Source organism: Rattus norvegicus, chromosome 1 (genome assembly GCF_036323735.1).
Source record: "Rattus norvegicus strain BN/NHsdMcwi chromosome 1, GRCr8, whole genome shotgun sequence".
Classification (NCBI taxonomy): domain Eukaryota; kingdom Metazoa; phylum Chordata; class Mammalia; order Rodentia; family Muridae; genus Rattus; species Rattus norvegicus.
Genome location: NC_086019.1, coordinates 234,466,330 through 234,488,415, shown reverse-complemented (window position 1 = coordinate 234,488,415; position 22,086 = coordinate 234,466,330). Strand labels below are relative to the sequence as shown.

The window sequence follows — 22,086 nt, the reverse complement described above, 5'->3', positions numbered from 1 at the left end:
CTAGGAAACAAGTTGCTGCAGCCGGTTTCCCTCTGCCGCATCCGCCTGTGACCCAGACTGGTGGCCCCCATCCGCTAAAGGTTCAAAGCTCTGTATAACGAACTGTGCAGGGGCGACTCAACAATGAATTGGTTACACTGTGGGCTGTGTTTCAGATTCAGGGCCTTCATGAAATTTAATGTTTTGATCCTTTTCCTCCCTCCAGCCTTCTTCAGAGTTGTGACCAGGACGTTGTAAACAAAGTCAAAGCTGGACTGAAAACCCTGATTCCTACCTTGGAAAAAACCAAAAGCACCAGCAAAGGCATCCAGACTCTGCTTGAGAAGTTGACTGCATAGGCGCGCCAGATGAGCAAGCTGGAACCCGCTTCCCGAGGGGAAGGGTGGAATCTGTCACACTCATAACTGGATGCCCTATGCATGTACTTGTTAAAGGACCTATTTATATATAAAATTGTAAAAGAGATATTTGGTTTAATGTCAACTGTCTGATCTGTCGGACTGAGTACTACACAGTTCGAGGTATGACCGATGCAGAAGGGTTAGCAGTCAGACTGGTAAGGTGGGCCCAGATGTGTGCTCCGTGGTTGAATGGCTTGATTCAGGAAAGGAGACGGGTGTGATCTGAGAAGACTTCCTGGAGTAGGTGGATTTAGAGGAATGTTATAACAAAGAAGGAAGGACATGAAAAGGTCAAGCTGAGTGTGTATAGTGGGAGCTGTAATGTGATCTGAACTCCAGGAGGCCTGTGGCCAGGGCAGCCTGCGTTACTGCTTCAGCTACTGCGCAGACTGAGCTCCATCAGGTTTGCTTTGAAAGCTGCTCCAAGTCCAGCGCATGAGCGAAGTGTGTTACAGGAATTAGGAGATCATGGGTTCTCTGCTGGGAAACTCTCCTATCATTGTATTTGGGCCTTCGGGGTAAATACCTTCCAAGGTACAGTCCCTAAAATAGCCATAGCCCATAGTGTGACAAAGGGGGGTTGGGGCTGTGGAAATATGTTAGAGTGTAGAGGTTTGAGTGCAAGTAAGTTGTTTGGACTTTAAAAGTACAGTTGGCTTTCAGCAGCAAAGCTGGAGATCTGTAGATCACAAGAGCTCATGTAGCAGGCGTTTTTAGTACAGAGGCCTGTCCTTGCTGCTCTGGGTGTCTGAGGATGTAATGAGGCAGCCATCTGGTCTGTAAGTGCTTAGGCCGTCTGGGAAATTGGCTATCCTGACTTCAAGGTCCCAGGACTACTAAATCAGCTTCTGGGCCTTTCCCGTTCTCTCATGCTGGGGTATGTAGTAAGCCCTTTCCAAAGGCTTGACTCCTGCCTCTGTTGGTTGGATCCTCAAGGAAGATGACCATGGAGTGAGGAGGAAAATGGGGGAAAGACAGTTTGCTTTGTTTCTGTATGATTAGCATATCATGGTTTGGGTCTGAGTTCTCCATAGAAAGGACCATTTGGAGAGATTAGAGGGGGGTGCTACATGTTTAATCTTTAAAAGTGAAAAGATAAACACGTCTGTAGCAGGAAATAACTAAAAATGCACCATTCCACACTAATGCTGGCTACTCTCTCACCCTGGTGGTCTCAGTGCCTCCATGGCCAGCCCCAAGCAGCGACTACCCGTCTCGCAGTTCTCCTGCTGGGGATCCTGGTCACATTCCCAGCCATCTACCCCCTGTGTTTAGCTGTCACAAGTCCCCATAACCTGGGATAATCCAAACTCTAGAGGCTTGTAATTTATCAGTCAGATTTATATTATTAAATTCTCGGCCCATAAAACACCCACACAAAGAACTCAAAGCTCAGTTGATATAAACACAAGATATACACCTAGCTGGGGCAAACACGCCCTACTTATCGCTTAATCATTTATCTAAGAAATCCCCAATACTTACGGCTTCCTGGACTATGGTTCTGGCTCCTCTTCCTCTCCTATAGGTTCCTTCTCCATCTCCCCTGTCTCTGTCCCTTTGTACTCATCTCTAAAACTCTCCGCCCGCCTTCCGTTTCCACTGCCCAATCATAGGCTCCCGCCTTATCTCATGCCTGCCTTCCGCTGCGGGCAGACAGAAATCTACACATGTACATAACTTGCTTGTAGGAAAAGCAGCCATTTCTTACAAGCACTAACTCACGCTCTCCATAATGATTAGAGTTCTTAGCTCTGGTGGATTTCTAAACGTAATCTTGAATGTATGTTTTTTAATATATACGGTTTTTTGTATTTGGATATATACATTTTAGATGGGGCTTCATACTGCAGGAAATACTTGCTGAGAGCTTAACATTCTGTTGTCCCCTTTTATGCAGTACACTGCATCTGTGATAAAAGGGGTCTACATAAATTGTTGACTATTGAATTATGACATACCATTTTTCTCACCAGAGTTACGTAAACATACCTCTTACGTTGCATGGCTCCAACCCTACAGCCATTTCCTCTTCTGTGTGCCTGGTGTGATTCCCCAAAGCTGTTCTGGTATCTGCTTAAGGTGCACCATCAGTGTCTCCTACCTGATGTGTCTCATGTGGGTCACAGATGTACAATTACTCACCAGCCATATGCATATTCCTTTTATTCTTAGGAAGAAGAGCAGTGGTGGGTTCAGGAAGAGTGGATTTACTTGGGAGTGCTTGTGAGAATCCAAATCTCCACTGTGGACTGTGGTCCTGAGGGTGGGATGTTTGGAGTTTGTTACCTTGCCACTATAAGGAAACACAGTAGACATGCTGCTGAGTAGGCTGAAAAAGGTCAAGAGTTGAGAACTGTCATGATTTTGAGCTGCTGCATAAGTCAAACAGCTGTGTTAGCCTTGAACTCCTGATGACAAGGGAAAGCAGACCTTCATTCTCATTTACATTCATTTCACTGTAAATTGGATCTTTAGAAATTTGCAGCCCAATGAGCTAACCTGGCTCTGAATACCATTAGTTTTGCACACTGCCCAACACTTGAGGTCCCATCTCCTGGAGACTCTTGTGGCTTTCTGAATGTCCTCAGAATTGCATGCCTTGCCCCTTCATCTCCTGTGGAAAGCCCATTTCTCTTATTTCTTCTTGCTTAACACTCTTACCTAAATGAGTGATAGCCTTTATTAGACTTCCTGTGAAACAGTGCATGTGAAGTCAAATAGAGTGCTGGCAAATCTGAGACTGTACTCTGACTTGTAGACAGTTTAGCTGGGTATAGAATTCGTTATTTACACACATACACACATAAATTTCATCATAGAATTTGGAAGTATTAATCTTGTCTGTAGTATGTAAAGTTGCAACATAAGCCTAGTGACACTTTGATACTTTATAGGTAGTCTTTGGGGTGATATAAGAGATAAACATTTGAAGGTCTGTGTCTTCATTCCCTGTCCCTTTTTTCTTGATATTCCTTTTAGGAATTCTTGTTTATTTGTACTTTAATTATGAGTCTATCATTTAACCATTCAATTCCCCCAACTGTGAATGTTGCCTTTTTCTCCCCTTGTTTTTATCTCTGGCTTTTTTTATGAGTTATTTCACACACACATACACACACACACACACACACACACACCAGCCCCCACTCCAACCCCTTGTGAGATGTCTTCCTTTTTTCTAGGGTATGATATCTCTGTGTCTCCAAGTGCTGGCTGTATTTGTGGTGGATGCTTTTGTTTTACCACTTCTCTATATGGTCTATTTTGGACACTCTCCTTTCTCCATACATACCACAGACACTTGAGACCATGAGAAGAAGGCAGCCTGTTGTCTTTGCTGTCACTGCACTATGGGTGATGGGGTACCATTCTGGTATTTCACTGAGGTCTTCCAGATGTCATAGTCAGGGCCTTTTGCCTGGGACCCTGCTGTGCCTCCTGGACCACTAAACCAGCCACCTGTAACCTGCACCAGATTACCAGGCATTGTGCTTTTAGAGGGCCAATTTTGGGTCCCAATAGTTTTTCTCCCTCTGGCACCTCCCAGTATTGAGCATTTGGAACAAACTGTAACCCACAAGATCTAAAGTAGGGAAGGAGTGGATAACCAGTTGAGCTGGTTTGTATGAATGTAAACCGTTACTCTTAGGTCTAGATTGTACATGGAAGGAACAGAGCTGATGTTTCAGTTTGTAAACTCTTCCTAAAAGACTTACTTTCTTCCATGGATGGATAAGCTTAAAGGCCTTGAGAGTTTATATAATCAGACCTCACAACACAGCACATCGACTCCCAGCCCATTCTAGTAGTCAAGCAGTGCCCACGAAGGGGTGCCTATTACTTCCAGTCTTATGTAATAGGCATTTGCATAATGGGTAAGGGGCTCAGAATACATGACTTCTTTTGTTTGCTTTTTGTTTTTTTCAAGTCTTGCTATGTAGCTCTGGCTGTTTTGAAATTCACTGTGTAGACCAGACTAGCCTCAAACTCAGAGCTCTTACTGCCTCTGCCTCCAGGGTGCTGCAGTCAAAGGTGTGCACCACTGCATCCCGCTGAGGACTCAGTTTCTTGCATGACCAAACTCAAGGCTGGAGTTAGCATTTCTTTTTATATTTCAGTGAAATCTTATAAAGATCATATCTTAATTAGAGCAAGCTGATCTCATCTAATAGTAAATCTTGGGCCAGCAAAATGGCTCAGTGTCCCTGCAACCAAATCTAACAATCGGAGTTTGTTTTCTGGGACTCGCTTGGTGGAAGGAGAAAACCAACCCCCCAGACTGTCCTGTAACCTCTGTGCGTGCACTGTAACATGGCTACACGCACACTAAATGAGTGTAAAACTTTGTAAGTTAAACTTTGCAGAGGCGTGTGTATGTTTGAGTTGAGGACAATGGCGACATCACTGGAACATGAAGAAGGCTGACTTGTGTGAGCATGTCTGTAATCCCAGCACTTGGAAAGCTTTGGCAGTAGGGTCATGAATTTGAAGCCAGCCCAGGCTAAAATAAATAAAAGAGTAAAACATGAAGTCTTACAGCATTGGTTTGTGTGGCGCCCACTAGAGTGAACTAAACAATGCTCTCCGCTCGGGGCTTGCAGTGGTCCCCACAGCAGTGAGCTGGCCTAGCATGCAGGAGGCTGATAGGTCTGTTACGAGCAGCCCAAGAACGAAAATGCAGAACTTGGGAAACAGGTCACACCATGCTCTCCACCAGTGCCTTCTAAGTTTGAGACATCACCGAGGGTGCTCCAAATCCCTTAGCCTATGTTGTGGGAAATGAAAACAAGTGTATAGTTGACATGGGGGTAGCCGGGTCAATGATCCCAGTGTCTCAGCCCCATGAAAGCCCCAAAGTCCCCTGAGGACGCTCCAGTGGAGATTAGACAAACCTGTCTCCTTGTTTAGCTGTATAATAAACTCACTTTGCTTCCTGGGTGCTGTGGGTCTCCATCAGAGATCCCAGTCCATCTGATCCCAGCTTTTCTGCGTTTGTCTTTTCTTCCCTCGCCATCCCTGTTACGCTTCTAGGACCTCGCTGCACTGTCTGGGTGGATGCTTAGCATCTTCACTAGAGCGGTCTCACCGGGGCTGCAGTGTGCTGTTTGTCTAGGCTGCATTTTATGGGTAGTGCAAAGCGGCTACTCCACATTTCAGCCTGCAAACACTCTGTACTCTTAACAGCGTCTTGGAAGGCATTGCTGATGCCTTCTCTCCCAGAGGATGATGCTCTAGAGTCTTGCATAAAAAGAAAAATTTCTCACTCACTTAGGAAATTTTATCCAACAAGTAAGCACTGTTAGGAGCCTGTGGAAGGATGCAGCTTCAGAGATGTGGGGGTGAGAAATTTTAGCCCATGTTCTGTTCTCAGTTACATCCTGGGAAGACATGATTATCTCTTGGTGCCCCATGTGTTGAGTACTTGGGTGGGAGGCGATAACGGTTTGGTAAGGTCATGAGAATCAACTGACTTTGCGCTCTTAATGACTGCAATTAAGCATAATGAATAATTTAGATATCTTAAATTACTTCAAGATGCTTGAAAACAGACTCCCCTTTCAAAGAGAACTTGTCTTGCACTTAAAGCTCATGTGGCTAGCCCTATCCATGTATCTGCTGGGGGTTACACGGTGTTGCTTCACCAGCAGCAGTGATGGGACTCTTAAAGACCAGCACCACAGCGGGAATGTGCTCTTTGGGAAGCATTTGACCAGATAGGAGTTTTGGTTTTCTTACAAGATCAACCATTCTGCCATTTGTATTTCAATCTCTTAAGCCAAGTCTACATATGGATCCGCTGGAAACAGCAGCATGTTATCTGGGCATATTATCTTTGTCCATCAGCATCTTGCTAGCAGTTGGATTTCATCATTGTCTTAGGTGGAAAAGAGGAGGCCATTTATGACCTACCCCAGCTTAGGAATCAAGACCTCATGTCCCCCAAATCACAACTGATTCTTTGGGGGAACAGGGATTGGTTAACAGACCAAAGTACTCTGCTTAATTAAAAGCATCCAATCAGAATGTAGAACATTTGAGTTCTCCAGCTTAGGTGAGCAAAATAGTGAAAGATGCTCTCTTCGAATCCCAGGCCCCTCGGACCCTGAGCTGCAGCGGCTTGCATGAGTATTAACCACGCTCCATCACTTTCATTCTGCGCACCTGAAAATTGCGAACCTTTCCGCTGCATCTTAACAGTGATACTTGAACATGGCAGATACTTGACAGGCAGCTCATTTTTTAGTGCTTCCTAAGATAACAAGAGTCGGGCTCAAGGGGTGTTAAAGCACAGCGTTCTGCCATTCCCTGCCTTCTCTACGGCAGTCTGGTTTGCTTTCCTTCTATAACAGCCTCTAAGTCCTCGAAATCTTCATTGCTGGACCTAGGGGTTAGGTTAGCAGGGTGAGATGGCATGGCTTCTGAAATGTATTTGCACACAGATCCCACCGCTTTGGAAGATGAAAACCAGGTGGAGTGAGGGGCAATAAAAGGTATTGTCTGGGGGTTGGGGATTTAGCTCAGTGGTAGAGCGCTTGCCTAGCAAGCGGAAGGCCCTGGGTTCGGTCCCCAGCTCCGAAAAAAAAGAAAAAAAAAAAAAAAAAAGGTATTGTCTGGCATGGCCAGCCTGGAGTGACTGAAGCCTAGCTCTGTGGTTTAGTCAAAGCCTAGCCCGCTGTTTGGTCAACTGTGCGAAACTGGCACGACTTCAGCTTCACTTTAATCTGTGATGAAGGTGACGCGCACCTCCCTGCATCTTTGTGAAGATGAGATGAGTTTGTGTATGTGAAGCACTTAGAACTGGACCTAACCCAATCATCCAGGCTTCCTACACAGAGGTAGGACCACTGGGGTTGGGAAATTATTCTAAAGGTCCCTGTGACAACTCTGAAACCTGTGACTTGCGAGTGAAATGAACTCTCTAGCCTTTGGAGGTAGAACATTTCTGCCTTCCCTTTCCTGCACGCAGGAGTCGCTGGAGCTAGGCGTGTACCGCTTCTGCCATTGTCTAGGGTAAGAATATCTGCAGTCCCCTCCAGTCACTTCTGCCTCTGGGTTAGGAAGCCTGGAGGAACTCTGAACCCAAATAGAATCCTTTTGAAATGCAAATGATCCTGATAGAAATAGCACCTTGAGCTGTTGCTTGTCACAACACCTTCTTGTGAAGTCTGTCAACCCCATTATGTAGATGGCGTAGTGCAAGACTTGTTAGAGAGGGAGGCTGGTTCCCTGGGGAAAAGAAGGGGGTAAGATGAGGTCACCTAGGCTCAGTAGGTAAAGGTGGTAGTCTTGGCCTCCAGAGGTCAAGTGTGAGTCAGTGTCAAGAGACACGGCAGGGATAGCCCTGGGTGGTGGTTTTGCCACAGAAATAACTGGAGTTTTTTTGGAGAGGGCTACCATGGGGGTCTGCCTACTGGCCAGCAGGTGATCTTGATCCCCAGTTTCTTCATTTATAAAACAAAATACCTGCTTACTTTAAACCATCTGCTTACTTAAGTCTGTCTTCAGAAGATCTGTTAGTGCTGTGTGGCCCTGTTTCTGACCTAGAACGTGGGCAAGTGTTCATCTCCAGAGCACTCATCCCTGTGAAGGTAGAGTAATGCCTGAAAGCTCTCGGGATGCTCAGAGAAGCTGTGTGCGTGCCAAGGTGCCTTGAAAAACCTTAGCTAGTCACGTGTTCCTAGGCTCATTTTAGACCCATATTACAGGGTTATAGGTTACAGATTTAAAAGAAGGAGAAAAAGAGGCAAAAATCAAAATTTCTACTGTCTGGCAAAAGGATCCAGATTTGCCCCCATTCAAGAGCTTGCTAGAGCAATGTCTTCCTGCCTGTGGGGCATCAGTCTTTCTAAGGGAGGCATTGCTGTTTGAAAAGTGGGTGATAAAAGTAGGCTGACTTGTCTAGCCTCAGTGGAAAACGTACCTAGCCCTACTGCAAATTGATAGGTCAAGGTGGGTTGAAGTCCATGGGAAGCCTCCTCTTTTTCTGTGAATGGGGAGGTAAGCTGCAATCAGGATGTAAAGTAATTGAAAAACAACGAAAAAGAGAAGTGGGGGATGGTGGGATGTGTAGAACAGTAAGCGTTAGCTCTCCAACAACATGGCAAGCACCTGAGGTGATGGCCTGGAGAACTTACCCAGGTTGATCTAAATTTGTCATCTTGTTCTAGGAAGATCCTTACTCTGTTTGTGTGTGTGTGTGTGTGTGTGTGTGTGTGTGTGTGTGATTTCAATCTACTGTATCCTGCTTACTTTTTTAATAAGTTACATGAAAATTATTATATGCTTGTATAAGGATGTAAGCTTGGTCTCACATGACAAATGCCGTCTTTCGTTGATTGTATGTTTAATGCTCTAGGTGTAGTTATGTTATTTTTCAACCTTTTGTTTGAACCAAACCTATACAACATTTGGCCCTGGTAAAAGGCAGTAGCCAAGCAATAACCGATCTTCAAATAGAGAAAGCAAGCTGCCTGCGGCTGTTGTGGTGTCATCATCAGTGTCGGCGTGGATGTGCTGTGGACAGCTACTTTCTTGCGTTCAGATGCATTATAAATTTGTGTTGAAGGAAATGTGAAGAGTGACATTTCTGTTCCTTTCTGTTCCTGAGAGTCCTAGTTACTGCTCTGTTGCTATCGTGAACACCATGACAAAGCAGCCTATAGAAGGAAGCGTTTAACTGGGGGCTTCATTGTGGTTTCAGAAGATAGTCCATGATCATCACAGCACAAAGCCTGTCAGCAGCCAGGCACAGAGCTAGAACGGTAGCTGAGAGCTTACATATGATCCACAAGCACTCAACAGAAAGAGTGAGACTAAGCCCGGTCCCGATTTTTGAAACTTCTAAGCCCACCACTTCCAACAAGGCCACACCTCCCCCACAAGGCCACACCTCCCCCACAAGGCCACACCTCCCCCACAAGGCCACACCTCCCCCAACAAGGCCACACCTCCCCCACAAGGCCACACCTCCCCCACAAGGCCACACCTCCCCCAACAAGGCCACACCTCCCCCACAAGGCCACACCTCCCTCAACAAGGCCACACCTCCCCCACAAGGCCACACCTCCCCCACAAGGTCACACCTCCCCCAACAAGGCCACACCTCCTAATCCTTCCTCAACGGTCCATCATCTGGGACCCAAACATTCAAAGACATGAGCCTGGGGCGGGCATTCTTATTCAAGCCACTACAATGATGAACATTAAAGCTTCCTGCTGGATTGAAATGTTCCTTGACATTTTATAATTGAGGAAGGAGACTCTTCTCTCGTTAGAAAATCTTAGTCAGGGAACTTGGCCCATATACAATGTGACAATAGGACTGTTTGAATCAAGAAAAGCACTTACCATGCAGGGAACAATTGTTTTAGGACTCAAGTGGGCAAAAAGCAAACTGATATTCTATGAAAATGAGGAGCAACTTAAAATATCTCTCCAGAGAAGCTGTTTAAGGACAAGCACAATCAAAAAATAAAATAAAATAAAATAAAAAAGGACATGAAGTTCCAGCAAGTGGGGTGGAAAAAGTTTGCAGCCCATATTTAAATCAGTCAGCAATAAAAATGAAAGATAGAAATGCAAGTGTCTGTATGCCTACATATACTTCCTTAGCGCTCCCTGAGGCTTTTTGAATGGTTTTCTTTTATCTCCGCCTAGGTGAATTCAGCCAACTCAAGATCAAGAATAGCTTTGAGGCTACAGCATGTATCTCTGGCCAGCCTGTAACTGCTGGTCCTCCTGTCCCCATTCCCCAAGTACTGAGAGATTACAGGCATGGCCATCGCCCCCTGTTATGTGTTTCTGGGGCACAGGTCTAGGGAATGGTAGCCAGCTGATAACTTTTCCAAATAGGAAAAGCATGTTTTTCCTATGCATGCCTGGCCAACACTCACCAACTGCGCTATGTCCGCAGCCTCAGAAAATAGGGTTTTTAAAGTTTTGTACAGGACATGGGGAGGTGGAACAATTGGTAAAGTGCTTGCCACACAAGCATGAGGGCCTGAGTTCAAATCCCCCACCATCCATGTAAGAAGCTGAGTGTGGCAACACACAAATCCCAGGAGCGTGCAGGATGAAGACGGGAGGATCCAGGGCTTGTAGGCCAGCTGCTCTTGCGAGGTTGATGAGCTCCTGTGTAGCAAGAAGCCCTACCTCAGGCAAGAAGATGGATCGATTGAGGAAAACACCTGATAGTGATCTCTGGCTTCCCTTTATCACGAATACCTGCATATAGGCGTGTAAACACATGCATATACATACAATGTGTGTGCTGAACAAGTATAGACCTTTTTGTTACTTCGTGAGTGGTAAAAAAAAAAAAGGTAATTATTTTCATGGCACTTGCATTATCTATTATTTAAATTATGTAAATATTTGGTGGGTGACTTAAAAGGTTCAGGACGTGCTTCAGTGAGCATGTGGACTTCATCAACATATCCTGAGGAGGGTCCTAGGGCCTGTGGCCGTAACTGTCTAGAGATGAATTGTATTTCATATCTCATGGAGCCAATGCCACTCACTGGTTGCCTTCTCGGCCTCTTGCCTCCTGTGTGTATGCCAAAGACTTAGCCAGTGGTGCAGAATGTGAGAAGGGCAGACAGGACCTGTACAATACACCGGCTGAGGGGAGGAATACCCACCTTCCTGGGCCACAGCGGGGGTAGAATTTCTCTGACTTTTCCCCTCTAAGGGGCGGCGCTTGCTGTAATGCTATCCTGCTTAGCTTAAGAGTCAAGGTGCAGTGTAAGATCTGGGAGTAGGCAAGAGTTCTAGGCCCTCTCCCCCAACACTTAAGCATGTGACTTAAGCTGAGCCATCCACATTTTCTGGATCTTCCCTCTGTCCACTGTAAGAAGCGGCCCTTGAGATATATCAGAGCTTTCGGATCTTTGACGCCATGATTTCTGCACGACAGGTCAGCAGCTGAGTGGAGCAGGATCACGGCAAAGCAGACTAAACTCTAGAATCCCCACCAGGACTCAACCATGTCGCCCCAATCGTATCTGCTTCAGATGTTCAGATGTGGAGTCAGACTTCCTTTGTAACTGCACTGTGGTCAGGACACAGCAAACCCAAGTTAGAAAACCACTCATCAATGTCATCTCGGTGTACCTACCTTCCGGGGGAAAGCGTCCCTGACTTACCTAGGAGGACCTGCCCTTGGTCCTCGGTGCTATCAAGCAGTCAGCACTGGACAAGAAAGCCTTAGGCTGTGAAGCCAGCTAAGCCCTTCTTTGGATAGCACAGAGTCCACGCTACCTAACAGTGTGTCCCTGATGTAGCATTTCTTTCCAAAAGGAGGATCTTACATAGCGCAAAACTCTAGGCTCCACACGTCCTTGTGCTACCTCTGTGCTTCTTACCACAGAGGCACTATCACAAGCCTGTCTGGAAATGTCGAATTCGTGTCTTACAGCCTTTTAGACAGTAGGTGGGAGCAGGCAAGGCCAGTGCTGTTCTTGCTAATGAGGCTTTTTGTAAATAGAAGCACCTAGTAGACCTTCCCCGTCCACCATCACTGTGGCATAGCTTTGAGACTAAGAATGCACGCTCGAAGATGACATTCTGTTTGATGCTTTCAGTTACTCTCCATTGCTTTCCATTCCTGGACACGTGGACTGCTGGTTAGTTTTTGCCAACTCGAAGCAAAGACAGCTGGGAAAAGGATACCTCAACTGAGGGATTGTCTCCATTAGACCGGCTTGTCAGCATATCTGTGAGACTTTTTTTTAATTGCTAACTGTCTTAGAATTACTATTGGCTGTGATGAAACCACGACTAAAGACAACTTGGGAGGAAAAGATTTATTTGGCTTATGTATCCCAAGTCACAGTTCTGAAAAGGAAGGCAAAGTCAAGAGCTCAAACTGGAGGCGGGCAAGGGGCAGAGCCTAGAGCCAGAACCTAATACAGAAGTCGCCGAAGATTGCTGCTTACTGGCTCATCCTGCCTGCTTACAGCGTCCATCCCCTCCAGCCCAGGGGTAGCATCACCTACAATGGGCTGAGCCTACAATATCAATTGATAATTAAGAAAATGCCTTTCATTTCTCCCCGTTGCGGTTTCCTTCTCTCAGGTGACTCTAGCTGTGTCAAGTTGACATGAAATCAGTCAGCATACTCATTTGGGAGGGCCAAGACTACTGTGGGCTGTGCCAGCCTTGGTCAGATGGGTCTGGGCTACATAGGTGGCTAAGCAGTACTCCTGCATGGTCTCTGCTCCAGTCCCTGCTCGGACCTCCCTGCATTATTGACTATGATGGATATGAAGCCAAATAAACCCTTCCCTTCTTTCTGCAGTGTCTTAGCATAGCAACAAAAAGCAAGCTAGGATACACTGTGAGAACCTCTTCAAGCTCTACTTTTCTTGTCCATAAAATTATAATAACCGTTCCCCATAGACCTGTGAAGGACCAAGATATGAACTCACAATAGTCTGCATGTTTAGGTTGTGTACATAGGTTTGCTTTTCCTATTGCCATTGTTGGATGACTGGTTACAACAGAAAGAACTGGTTGGTTCTCTCAAAACCCTAGAAACAGTCACTCATTTTTTTTCTTTTTTGCAGTGTGTGTGTGTGTGTGTGTGTGTGTGTGTGTGTGTGTGTGAAATGCATGTGTGTATATGCCTGTTTTTGCATGTGTGTGAGTATATGTGTGCATGGGTACACATGTGTGTGGTAGCTATGTATACATATATATATATGTATATACATATACATGCATTTTCATGTATATATACACACATGTGAGTGCATGTGTGTATGGAGGCCTGGGCTTGATGCTGGGAATCATAATCCATCACTCTTTCAACTTTATTCATTGAAAGCAGGATCGCTCAGTGAGACCCAGAGTTCACCGACATGGCTAGTCTTGCTAGGTAGCTTGTTCTGGTGATCCTATCAGTGCCTTCTCAAATTAGAATTGTAGGCAGTCTCCCAGATCCAGATAGCATTTATGTGGGTTCTGGGAATCCAATCTCTTGTCTGACAAACACAGCACACACATGCACACATCACTACTGCATTTTTTTTCTCTTTTAGAACCTTGATCTTGAACTGGGTAGTTGAGTATCCAGCCAACAGGCGTTTTCAGCTTTCTTCACAGAAAACAAAACAAAATGTGCCTTGTTTTTGCTGTTCCTTGCGAGGTTTTATATTTGCAGTATGATATGAGAAGTGGTGCTGTGCTCTGACAGAATCATGCTAAGGTAGGATGAGTGCTCTCTAGTCTACTCCCTTAGACCCAGCTGTGAACTCTGGACTCCGACAGCTGCCCCAGTGAACCTGTGTGCAAGGCTCACATGTGGCCCTGAAAATGCCAAGCAGAAGGAAGTCCAGGTCCCTGGCAGCTTCTTGGTTCTGCTAGACTTTCCTTGGGTGGCCTCCTCCTCAAATTCTTAGGGTAAGTGCTTCTTGAATCTGTGAAGGACTCACTAAAAAGAGTTCTGTATTCTACCCAAAAAGTTTCTAATTGCATAGATTTGGGTTGAAGTCTAAGAATTGGCATTTCTAACAAGTTCTGAGGTAAGGTGCATGGTGCTAGCGAAGGCAGAAACTATATACAATAGGAAGTAACTCCTCACTCATGTGGGCCTGCTGTCCAGGATGCTCTGTCAATAACAAAGAATCCCTTGTTATTGACTTTTCATAGCTCACTCTTCTTGTTCTGATGAATAAAATAAACACAGCCAAATGGCTAAACTATTCCTCAAAGAGAAGCAGAAAACCAAGGCAGACCTCAAATTGAGTCGCTGACCTCTGCACTATTTACACATGCAATGCATATGGAGGACCACGGATGTGCTAGGCATGTACAAAGATGATCAAGACAGGCAGCTGGTGCCTAGCAGATACTCACAGGTGTGTGGATCAGACTGATAGCCAGTGTGCTTGTTTCTCTTTCTGTGACAAAAAATGTCCCTGACTATAGCAATTTAAGGAAAGAAGGTTTTATCATGGCTCAGTTTGATAGGTTACTCCACCTCGGAAGGGAAGGTGATGGGTTGGTGAGAACAGCTCTAGCCATGGTGGCAAGAGTGTGATGATGTAGCTGGCCCCCATGTCTCTGCAGTCAGGAGACAGGAATGCTGTTGCTAAGGTGAAGCCCCCCTTGTATTCCATCTAGGACTCCACCCCATAGGATGCTGCCCACATTCAGGATGCGTCTTCTCAGTCAAACTGCTCTGGAAATGCGTTCGCAAACATACCCAGAAGCGAGTGCCCCAGGTGATGATTCCAAATCCGGCTGAGCTGACACTGAAACGTAAGTGTCACAGCCAGTGCCTGAACCAGAAAGAGGGCAACAAAAGATCCCAATGGCTTCCAATCATTCAGTCTGAAAATGGGGGGTCAGAGAGTCCTCTTGATGCATCTTGAACTCATCTAAAGAGCTTAGCCTACTTGTCAGGGATCCTCCAGTAATTGCCTGGGTTTGGGAATCCAGTATCTGGAATATTAAAATACACTTGACGAATTTGTTGTGGATTCAAGGTTGAAAACCACTGGTCTGTTCCTCCAGAGAGGCTGGGTGGTTGGACCCAAAGTTAGTGGCTTAGAGAACTAGAGGCAGCTCTGCTGTGCCTGCCGCACTGTTCTTCAGATGCTGGGTGGCTCGTCTGACCAAGGCCAGGCACAGGTGAGTCCTCACGTGTGCTCAACAGGCAGTTCTGTGATCATGTGTCCCCAGCTCACTTACAACTCGCTGCAGCTCATCAGTTTCCCTAACAAGATTTTCCTCGGTGACAGAGAAACAGATCATTTTAATTAGCACTAGATAATGAATTTAAATGGCGTTGCAGTCATTCCAAAATCTCCCTTAACTGTCCTAAATAACATCATGCAGGCAGCACTCCAGTGGGATTTACTGCGGAGGAATATCCACGTCAAGAACGCAGTTCTTTAAAGGCTCCTTACATGAAATTATTTTCTCTTGATACAGTCAGTTAGAGCCAGGCTGGAAGGATTTACGTGTCATCTGGTGGCCTTGCTTCTTGGCTGTGCTAATATCTGCTCATCCATTTGTCTCTAAGAGGAGGGAATTTGTTCTGTCTCCTGAGGAGCCACTGTCCCTTCAGAAAGTCCTTTCTACTACTCAGCTAAGAAGGGCTCCTGTGCCTTCCCCCTCCATTCTCACTTCTGCTCTCTGGGAATTCATTCTCTGCTTTTCCATGCTAAGGGGATTCTTCTGAGAGCCCCGTATTGGATTTGAATAGATGGTGCTCTAGAGTGACTACTATTGTCACCAGGTCTGGGACTGAAAGAACCGAGAGGATATGTCCGATCCTTGAAGCTCTGGGGGATCTTGCAAGTCCTCTACATATCCATTGCTGGTTGTGTATTTTTTGTTTGCTTGCCTGTTTGTTTTGCTTTTTGAGACACAGATTCTGTACATAGCCCCGGCTGGCCTGGAACTCACTATGTAGACCAGGCTGGCCTTGAAATCACAGAGATCTGCCTGCCTCTGCCTCCAGATTGCTAGGATTAAAAGCATGTCTAGCTTCTTGTGAATATTTTTGATTCACATTTCTCAAAGAAAAGGAAGGCAAAGGGATATGTTTGCCACCTTCAAGCCATTAAACCGCGAGCATGCTTGTGTTGACTAGTTTTTAGGTCAACTTGACACAGTCTAGTGTCATCTGAGAAGACAGAACTTCAATTGAGAAAATGCCTCCACAAGATTGGGCTGCAGACAAGTCGCCAAGACACTTTCTCAGTGACTGATGTGGAAATGTCTAGTGTGAGGTGGGTGCTGCTAACACTGGGCTGCTGGTCCTGGGTTCCATGAGGAAGCAGGCTGAACACACCAGTCAGGAGCACTCCGTGGCCTCTGCATCAGGTCCTGCCACCAGGTCTTTGCCTTGAATTCCCTTTTCCTGCTTTGGTGATGAACTGGAAGTGTAAGCAAAGTAAACCCAAGTTGCTTTTAGTCACAGTGTTTCATCACAGCAATAGACACCCTAAGTAAAAGCAATGCCCTCTTGCTATTTTAGTGCCATCTCAGGCCGTAGTCTGGTTTAGAAAGAGGGACTCTAACGACTGAGTATGGTAATGTATGCCCATGATCCCAAAACTTGGAAGGCAGTGGGAAAAGGATTGATATAAGTTTGAGGCTCATCTGATCAACACAGTAAGTTCCAGGCTAGCCAAAAATATACAACAAAACTCTCACCTAAAAACAAATGTAAAAGAGAAACTCTGCCTTCTCTTCCTACCTGGCCTTGACTTCTTGTGGACAGGCTGGTCATCAGTAGACTTAGCTATTCTATGAAAATACAGGTCATTACATGCTATTCAGGAACACGTCAAATGATTAGGTTTTCTCCAAACATAGACTAAATGGGCTTGAGGGCTTTAGTCTCTGAGATTCCAGGCTACAATTCCTGATTTATTGACATGCTCTGAGGACACTCTTCTCCGGGTGACTTAAAATCTCTTGGGAACTGAACACTATATTCCATATATAGAATGCAGCCATTACATTTCATATCTTAATATTCTGCCTATTGAATCCATCATCCCCAAATAACACTTGTTTGATCGCATTGTAATTCCTTGGTCTTTTTCACAGAGTAAATGCACTTGATTTTGGTTTCCCAGAATCTAAAACAACATGATTTTTCTCCGTCATCCCCTTTGCCACCCTGATTCTCTGTGCCCAGAGGTGAGAATATAACGGAAGCTCCTGCCCAAACTGTTAAGAAGATGTGCTCTTCATTCACCATGTTACGATACCAGCGTGATGCAAGATTTGAGTTACTATTGCATGTAGCCAATGGGAAAGAAGGCAGAATGGAGGAAGTGGGAGTGGGGATAGCCAAGTCTATGTAGCATCATTTGAACCCCAACCCAACTTGCGCTTGAAGTCAGATTTAACTTGCAGTTCTCAGTTTTTCAAAAATAAAAATCAGGAAATAGTTTAATTCATGCACCAAGAAAAAAATAATACATAGCACAGTCCAAAAGAGCTGGACCCAAAGGTTGTAAGAAACTCAGCACAGAGGTGAGAGCCCAGCTTATGGAGCAACGAAGAGAAAGCATGTTATTTCTTGTCATGACTGGCAAAGTTTGCATTTCTTTCCAGGTAGCCCTGCTCTGTGAGTTTATGCATTCACTTCTCGTTGCTGGGGATTTGTAGGTTCATGCTGGCCTGGGAAACTTTGAATTCTGCTTCTAGGTAGAGCTTGCATTTCTGAGGAAGGGGCTATTTTTAGGTTTGGTTATATTACCTCAGATGTTTGAGGTAAGGGCTTATCAGACTATGGCCCTCAGAAAGTTCATGCTGCCTCACCTCTGGTCATTTTCTCCAGTAAACTAAGCATTTCTGTGGTCACTGTGGCTCTCATTCCTTTCATGGTTTTCTGTTGCTCATTTCTCATGGATTCTATCCCACGAGCTAGTGACCTCTAACAAACATGTAGGCCACCTCACAAGAATGATTCTCAAAATGACTAATATGAGGGTGATAACGAGAGTGAGACATACCCCAAAGCAAGGTCTCCCCACATTTGAGACTTAATCACTCAGCCAGGTCAACCGATTGTCCTTTCTCAGTTAGTTAGAATACGTGGACACAACTGTCCTGTCTTAGTTTCAACAGTCTCTCATTTACTGATTAAAATGCCACTGTGTTTCTAATAAGAGTGCATAGCTCCTCTTTATTAAGCAGCGAGTTTATCTAGAATTCTTCTGTTGGTTTAATTTCCAGTTCCCACATGCTGGCTCATAACTATCTGTAACTCCACTTCCAATGCCCTTTTCTGGCCTCTGGGTACACTGTATGCACATGACGCACAGACACACATGCACATAAAAGATGAATGAAGAAAATTAAATGAAGGCACACAGTCAATGCAAAGTGTGGCTGAGTTACGGACGTCTGTGTTTCAGCCAAAGCAATTAAGAAAAGGAAAAAAAAAAAAAAAACCTGAGAGAGTGTTGCAGTCCATTTGGCTCAGATGGTTCCTTTGCCAATAGGATGTTAGCATGTGGTGGGAACTCTTGGAATAACGTGGGCTGGGAAGATGACTTAGTTGGTAAACTGCCTATCTTACAAGCACAGGGACCTGAGTTCAGATCCTCAGCACCAACTTAAATGTGCGAGGCAGAGCCAGACACAGCGGGATCCCTGCAGCTCAATGACCTGCTATTCTAACCAGTTGGCGATCTCTCAAATTCTGACCTCAGCCACATACACCTGCACACACACACATGTACATACACCTGCACACACACATGTACATACATCTGCACACACACATGTACATACACCTGCACACACACATGTACATACACCTGCACACACACACACATGTACATACACCTGCATACACATATACATGTACATACACCCGCACACACACACATGTACCATGCATACCTTGGACTAACAGTTCTACTTTCAACTATAGGATCTCTTGCAAACTTCCATTCTCATTCATGTTTTTGTTTTGATTTTTTTTAATGGGCAGGGTAGAGAGTACCACTGCAGGCTGGTACAAGGATAAACCTTGTTATTTAAGCCTTCTGTAGAGTAAGCCCTTGTGTAACTTCACTTTTAGGAGATGATCCTTTATCCAACACCCTTTCTGTTTGTAATACAAACAAGCATCTTCGTCCCAAGAGGTATAAGCCTTTAAAGCTAGAGCAAATGGGCTGGGAGATGGCTGTGTGGTTAGAGCGCCTATCACAAAAATGTGAGGACCAGAGTTCAGATCCCCAGGAGCCATTTAAATACCGAGTAGAAACAGCAGCCCACCCGCATTTCCAGTGCTCAGAGGCACAGTTAAGATCTACAGAGTTGGGGTTCGGGATTTAGCTCAGTGGTAGAGCACTTGCCTAGCAAGCACAAGGCCCTGGGTTCGGTCCCCAGCTCTGAAAAAAAGAAAAAAAAAGACTTAAAAAAAAAAAAAGATCTACAGAGTTAGCTGGCTAGGCAGATGAGATTAGCAGCAAGCTCTGGTTCAGCTGAGAGACCCTGCCTCGGTGAAGAGTGATGGAGGAAGAGTCCTGAGTTCAACCTTGGGTCTCCATGTGCATGTGCATACATACATATGTGAACCTACACACACTTGTTCCTACATACACAAGTAACACATTGTACCCCCCCCCAACACACAAAAGAAAGAAAAATTAGAACAAACATCTTGGAACAGTTGTAAGTACAAAGTCATTAATTTGACTGACAGTGATTCCTTGTCTGTCCTAACATTGTCTCAAAATGCTCTGCTAAATGTTGTAATTCTGACAGGGGACAGGGGAGAGTCACTTCCCATTCTAACAGTGATTTCTGGAATCACTTATCTCTGTATGTAGTCCATTAACATCATGGAATGACAAGACCACTTCATCAACTCAGCCAATAAGACCAGTGTTGGCAATGTACTCTTCTAAATGCATAGTAGATTCTGTGTGTGTGTGTGTGTGTGTGTGTGTGTGTGTGTGTGTGTGTGTATGTGTGTGTGTGTATGTGTGTGTGTATGTGTGTATGTGTGTGTGTATGTGTGTGTGTGTATGTGTGTGTGTGTGTGTGTGTGTGTGTGTGTGTGTGTGAAGACTGGACTGCTCATCTATTCTTAAAGAAAATAGCCGACCGGAAGTCCCACACCTGAGGATCCCGGCCCGCAGCAGCTCTCTGCTCCCAGACCCCGTGAGAGAGAGACCCAACCGCCTGGTCAGGTGGGCACTCCTGAGGCTGCAGAGCGGAAGAGACCACCAACACTGCTCACCCCTGCCCACATCCCTGGGCCAAGAGGAAACTGTATAAGGCCTCTGGGCTCCCGTGGGGGAGGGCCCAGGAGCAGCAGGACCCCTGCCAGAGACACCGCCGGACCCTGAAGGAAACAGACCGGATAAACAGTTCTCTGCACCCAAATCCCGTGGGAGGGAGAGCTGAACCTTCAGAGAGGCAGACAAGCCTGGGAAACCAGAAGAGACTGCTCTCTGCACACACATCTCGGACGCCAGAGGAAAAAGCCAAAGACCATCTGGAACCTTGGTGCACTGAAGCTCCCGGAAGGGGCGGCACAGGTCTTCCTGGTTGCTGCCGCTGCAGAGAGCCCGTGGGCAGCACCCCACGAGCGAACTTGAGCCCCGGGACCACAGGTAAGACCAAATTTTCTGCTGCAAGAAAGCTGCCTGGTGAACTCAAGACACAGGCCCACAGGAACAGCTGAAGACCTGTAGAGAGGAAAAACTACACACCCGAAAGCAGAACACTCTGTCCCCATAACTGACTGAAAGAGAGGAAAACAGGTCTACAGCACTCCTGACACACAGGCTTATAGGACAGTCTAGCCACTGTCAGAAATAGCAGAACAAAGTACCACTAGAGATAATCTGATGGCGAGAGGCAAGCGCAGGAACCCAAGCAACAGAAACCAAGACTACATGGCACCATCGGAGCCCAATTCTCCCATCAAAACAAACATGGAATATCCAAACACACCAGAAAAGCAAGATCTAGTTTCAAAATCATTTTTGATCATGATGCTGGAGGACTTCAAGAAAGACGTGAAGAACTCCCTTAGAGAACAAGTAGAAGCCTACAGAGAGGAATCGCAAAAATGCCTGAAAGAATTCCAGGAAAACATAAATAAACAAGTAGAAGCCCATAGGGAGGAGACACAAAAATCCCTGAAAGAATTCCAGAAAAACATAAATAAACAAGTAGAAGCCCATAGAGAGGAGACACAAAAATCCCTGAAAGAATTCCAGGAAAACACAATCAAACAGTTGAAGGAATTAAAAATGGAAATAGAAGCAATCAAGAAAGAACACATGGAAACAACCCTGGATATAGAAAACCAAAAGAAGAGACAAGGAGCTGTAGATACAAGCTTCACCAACAGAATACAAGAGATGGAAGAGAGAATCTCAGGAGCAGAAGATTCCATAGAAATCATTGACTCAACTGTCAAAGATAATGTAAAGCGGAAAAAGCTACTGGTCCAAAACATACAGGAAATCCAGGACTCAATGAGAAGATCAAACCTAAGGATAATAGGTATAGAAGAGAGTGAAGACTCCCAGCTCAAAGGACCAGTAAATATCTTCAACAAAATCATAGAAGAAAACTTCCCTAACCTAAAAAAAGAGATACCCATAGACATACAAGAAGCCTACAGAACTCCAAATAGATTGGACTAGAAAAGAAACACCTCCCGTCACATAATTGTCAAAACACCAAACGCACAAAATAAAGAAAGAATATTAAAAGCAGTAAGGGAAAAAGGTCAAGTAACATATAAAGGCAGACCTATCAGAATCACACCAGACTTCTCGCCAGAAACTATGAAGGCCAGAAGATCCTGGACTGATGTCATACAGACCCTAAAAGAACACAAATGCCAGCCCAGGTTACTGTATCCAGCAAAACTCTCAATTAACATTGATGGAGAAACCAAGATATTCCATGACAAAACCAAATTTACACAATATCTTTCTACAAATCCAGCACTACAAAGGATAATAAATGGTAAAGCCCAACATAAGGAGGCAAGCTATACCCTAGAAGAAGCAAGAAACTAATCGTCTTGGCAACAAAACAAAGAGAATGAAAGCACACAAACATAACCTCACATCCAAATATGAATATAACGGGAAGCAATAATCACTATTCCTTAATATCTCTCAATATCAATGGCCTCAACTCCCCAATAAAAAGACATAGAGTAACAAACTGGATA

The 22,086-nt window shown here is 45.2% G+C and overlaps 2 protein-coding genes across 8 annotated transcripts in view; one reads left to right on the top strand and one right to left on the bottom strand.

The window, feature by feature from the left end:
* Positions 1 to 4,934, top strand: part of Pum3 (pumilio RNA-binding family member 3) — a 44,237-nt gene extending 39,303 nt beyond the window's left edge. For 4 of the 7 annotated variants that reach the window (XM_063271704.1, XM_063271710.1, XM_063271708.1 and 1 more), the window contains exon 18: positions 206 to 4,934. In XM_063271704.1, coding sequence (XP_063127774.1) covers positions 206 to 338 — 133 coding nt within the window. In that variant the 3' untranslated portion in view covers positions 339 to 4,934. The remainder of the gene's footprint in view (positions 1 to 205) is intronic. The other 3 variants (NM_001025036.1, XM_063271722.1, XM_063271726.1) reach the window with 1 other exon arrangement.
* Kcnv2 (potassium voltage-gated channel modifier subfamily V member 2) overlaps positions 2,522 to 22,086 on the bottom strand; it is a 76,828-nt gene continuing 57,263 nt past the window's right edge. Inside the window, exon 2 of the mRNA XM_063287357.1 lies at positions 2,522 to 2,697. Coding sequence (XP_063143427.1) covers positions 2,539 to 2,697 — 159 coding nt within the window. The 3' untranslated portion in view covers positions 2,522 to 2,538. The remainder of the gene's footprint in view (positions 2,698 to 22,086) is intronic.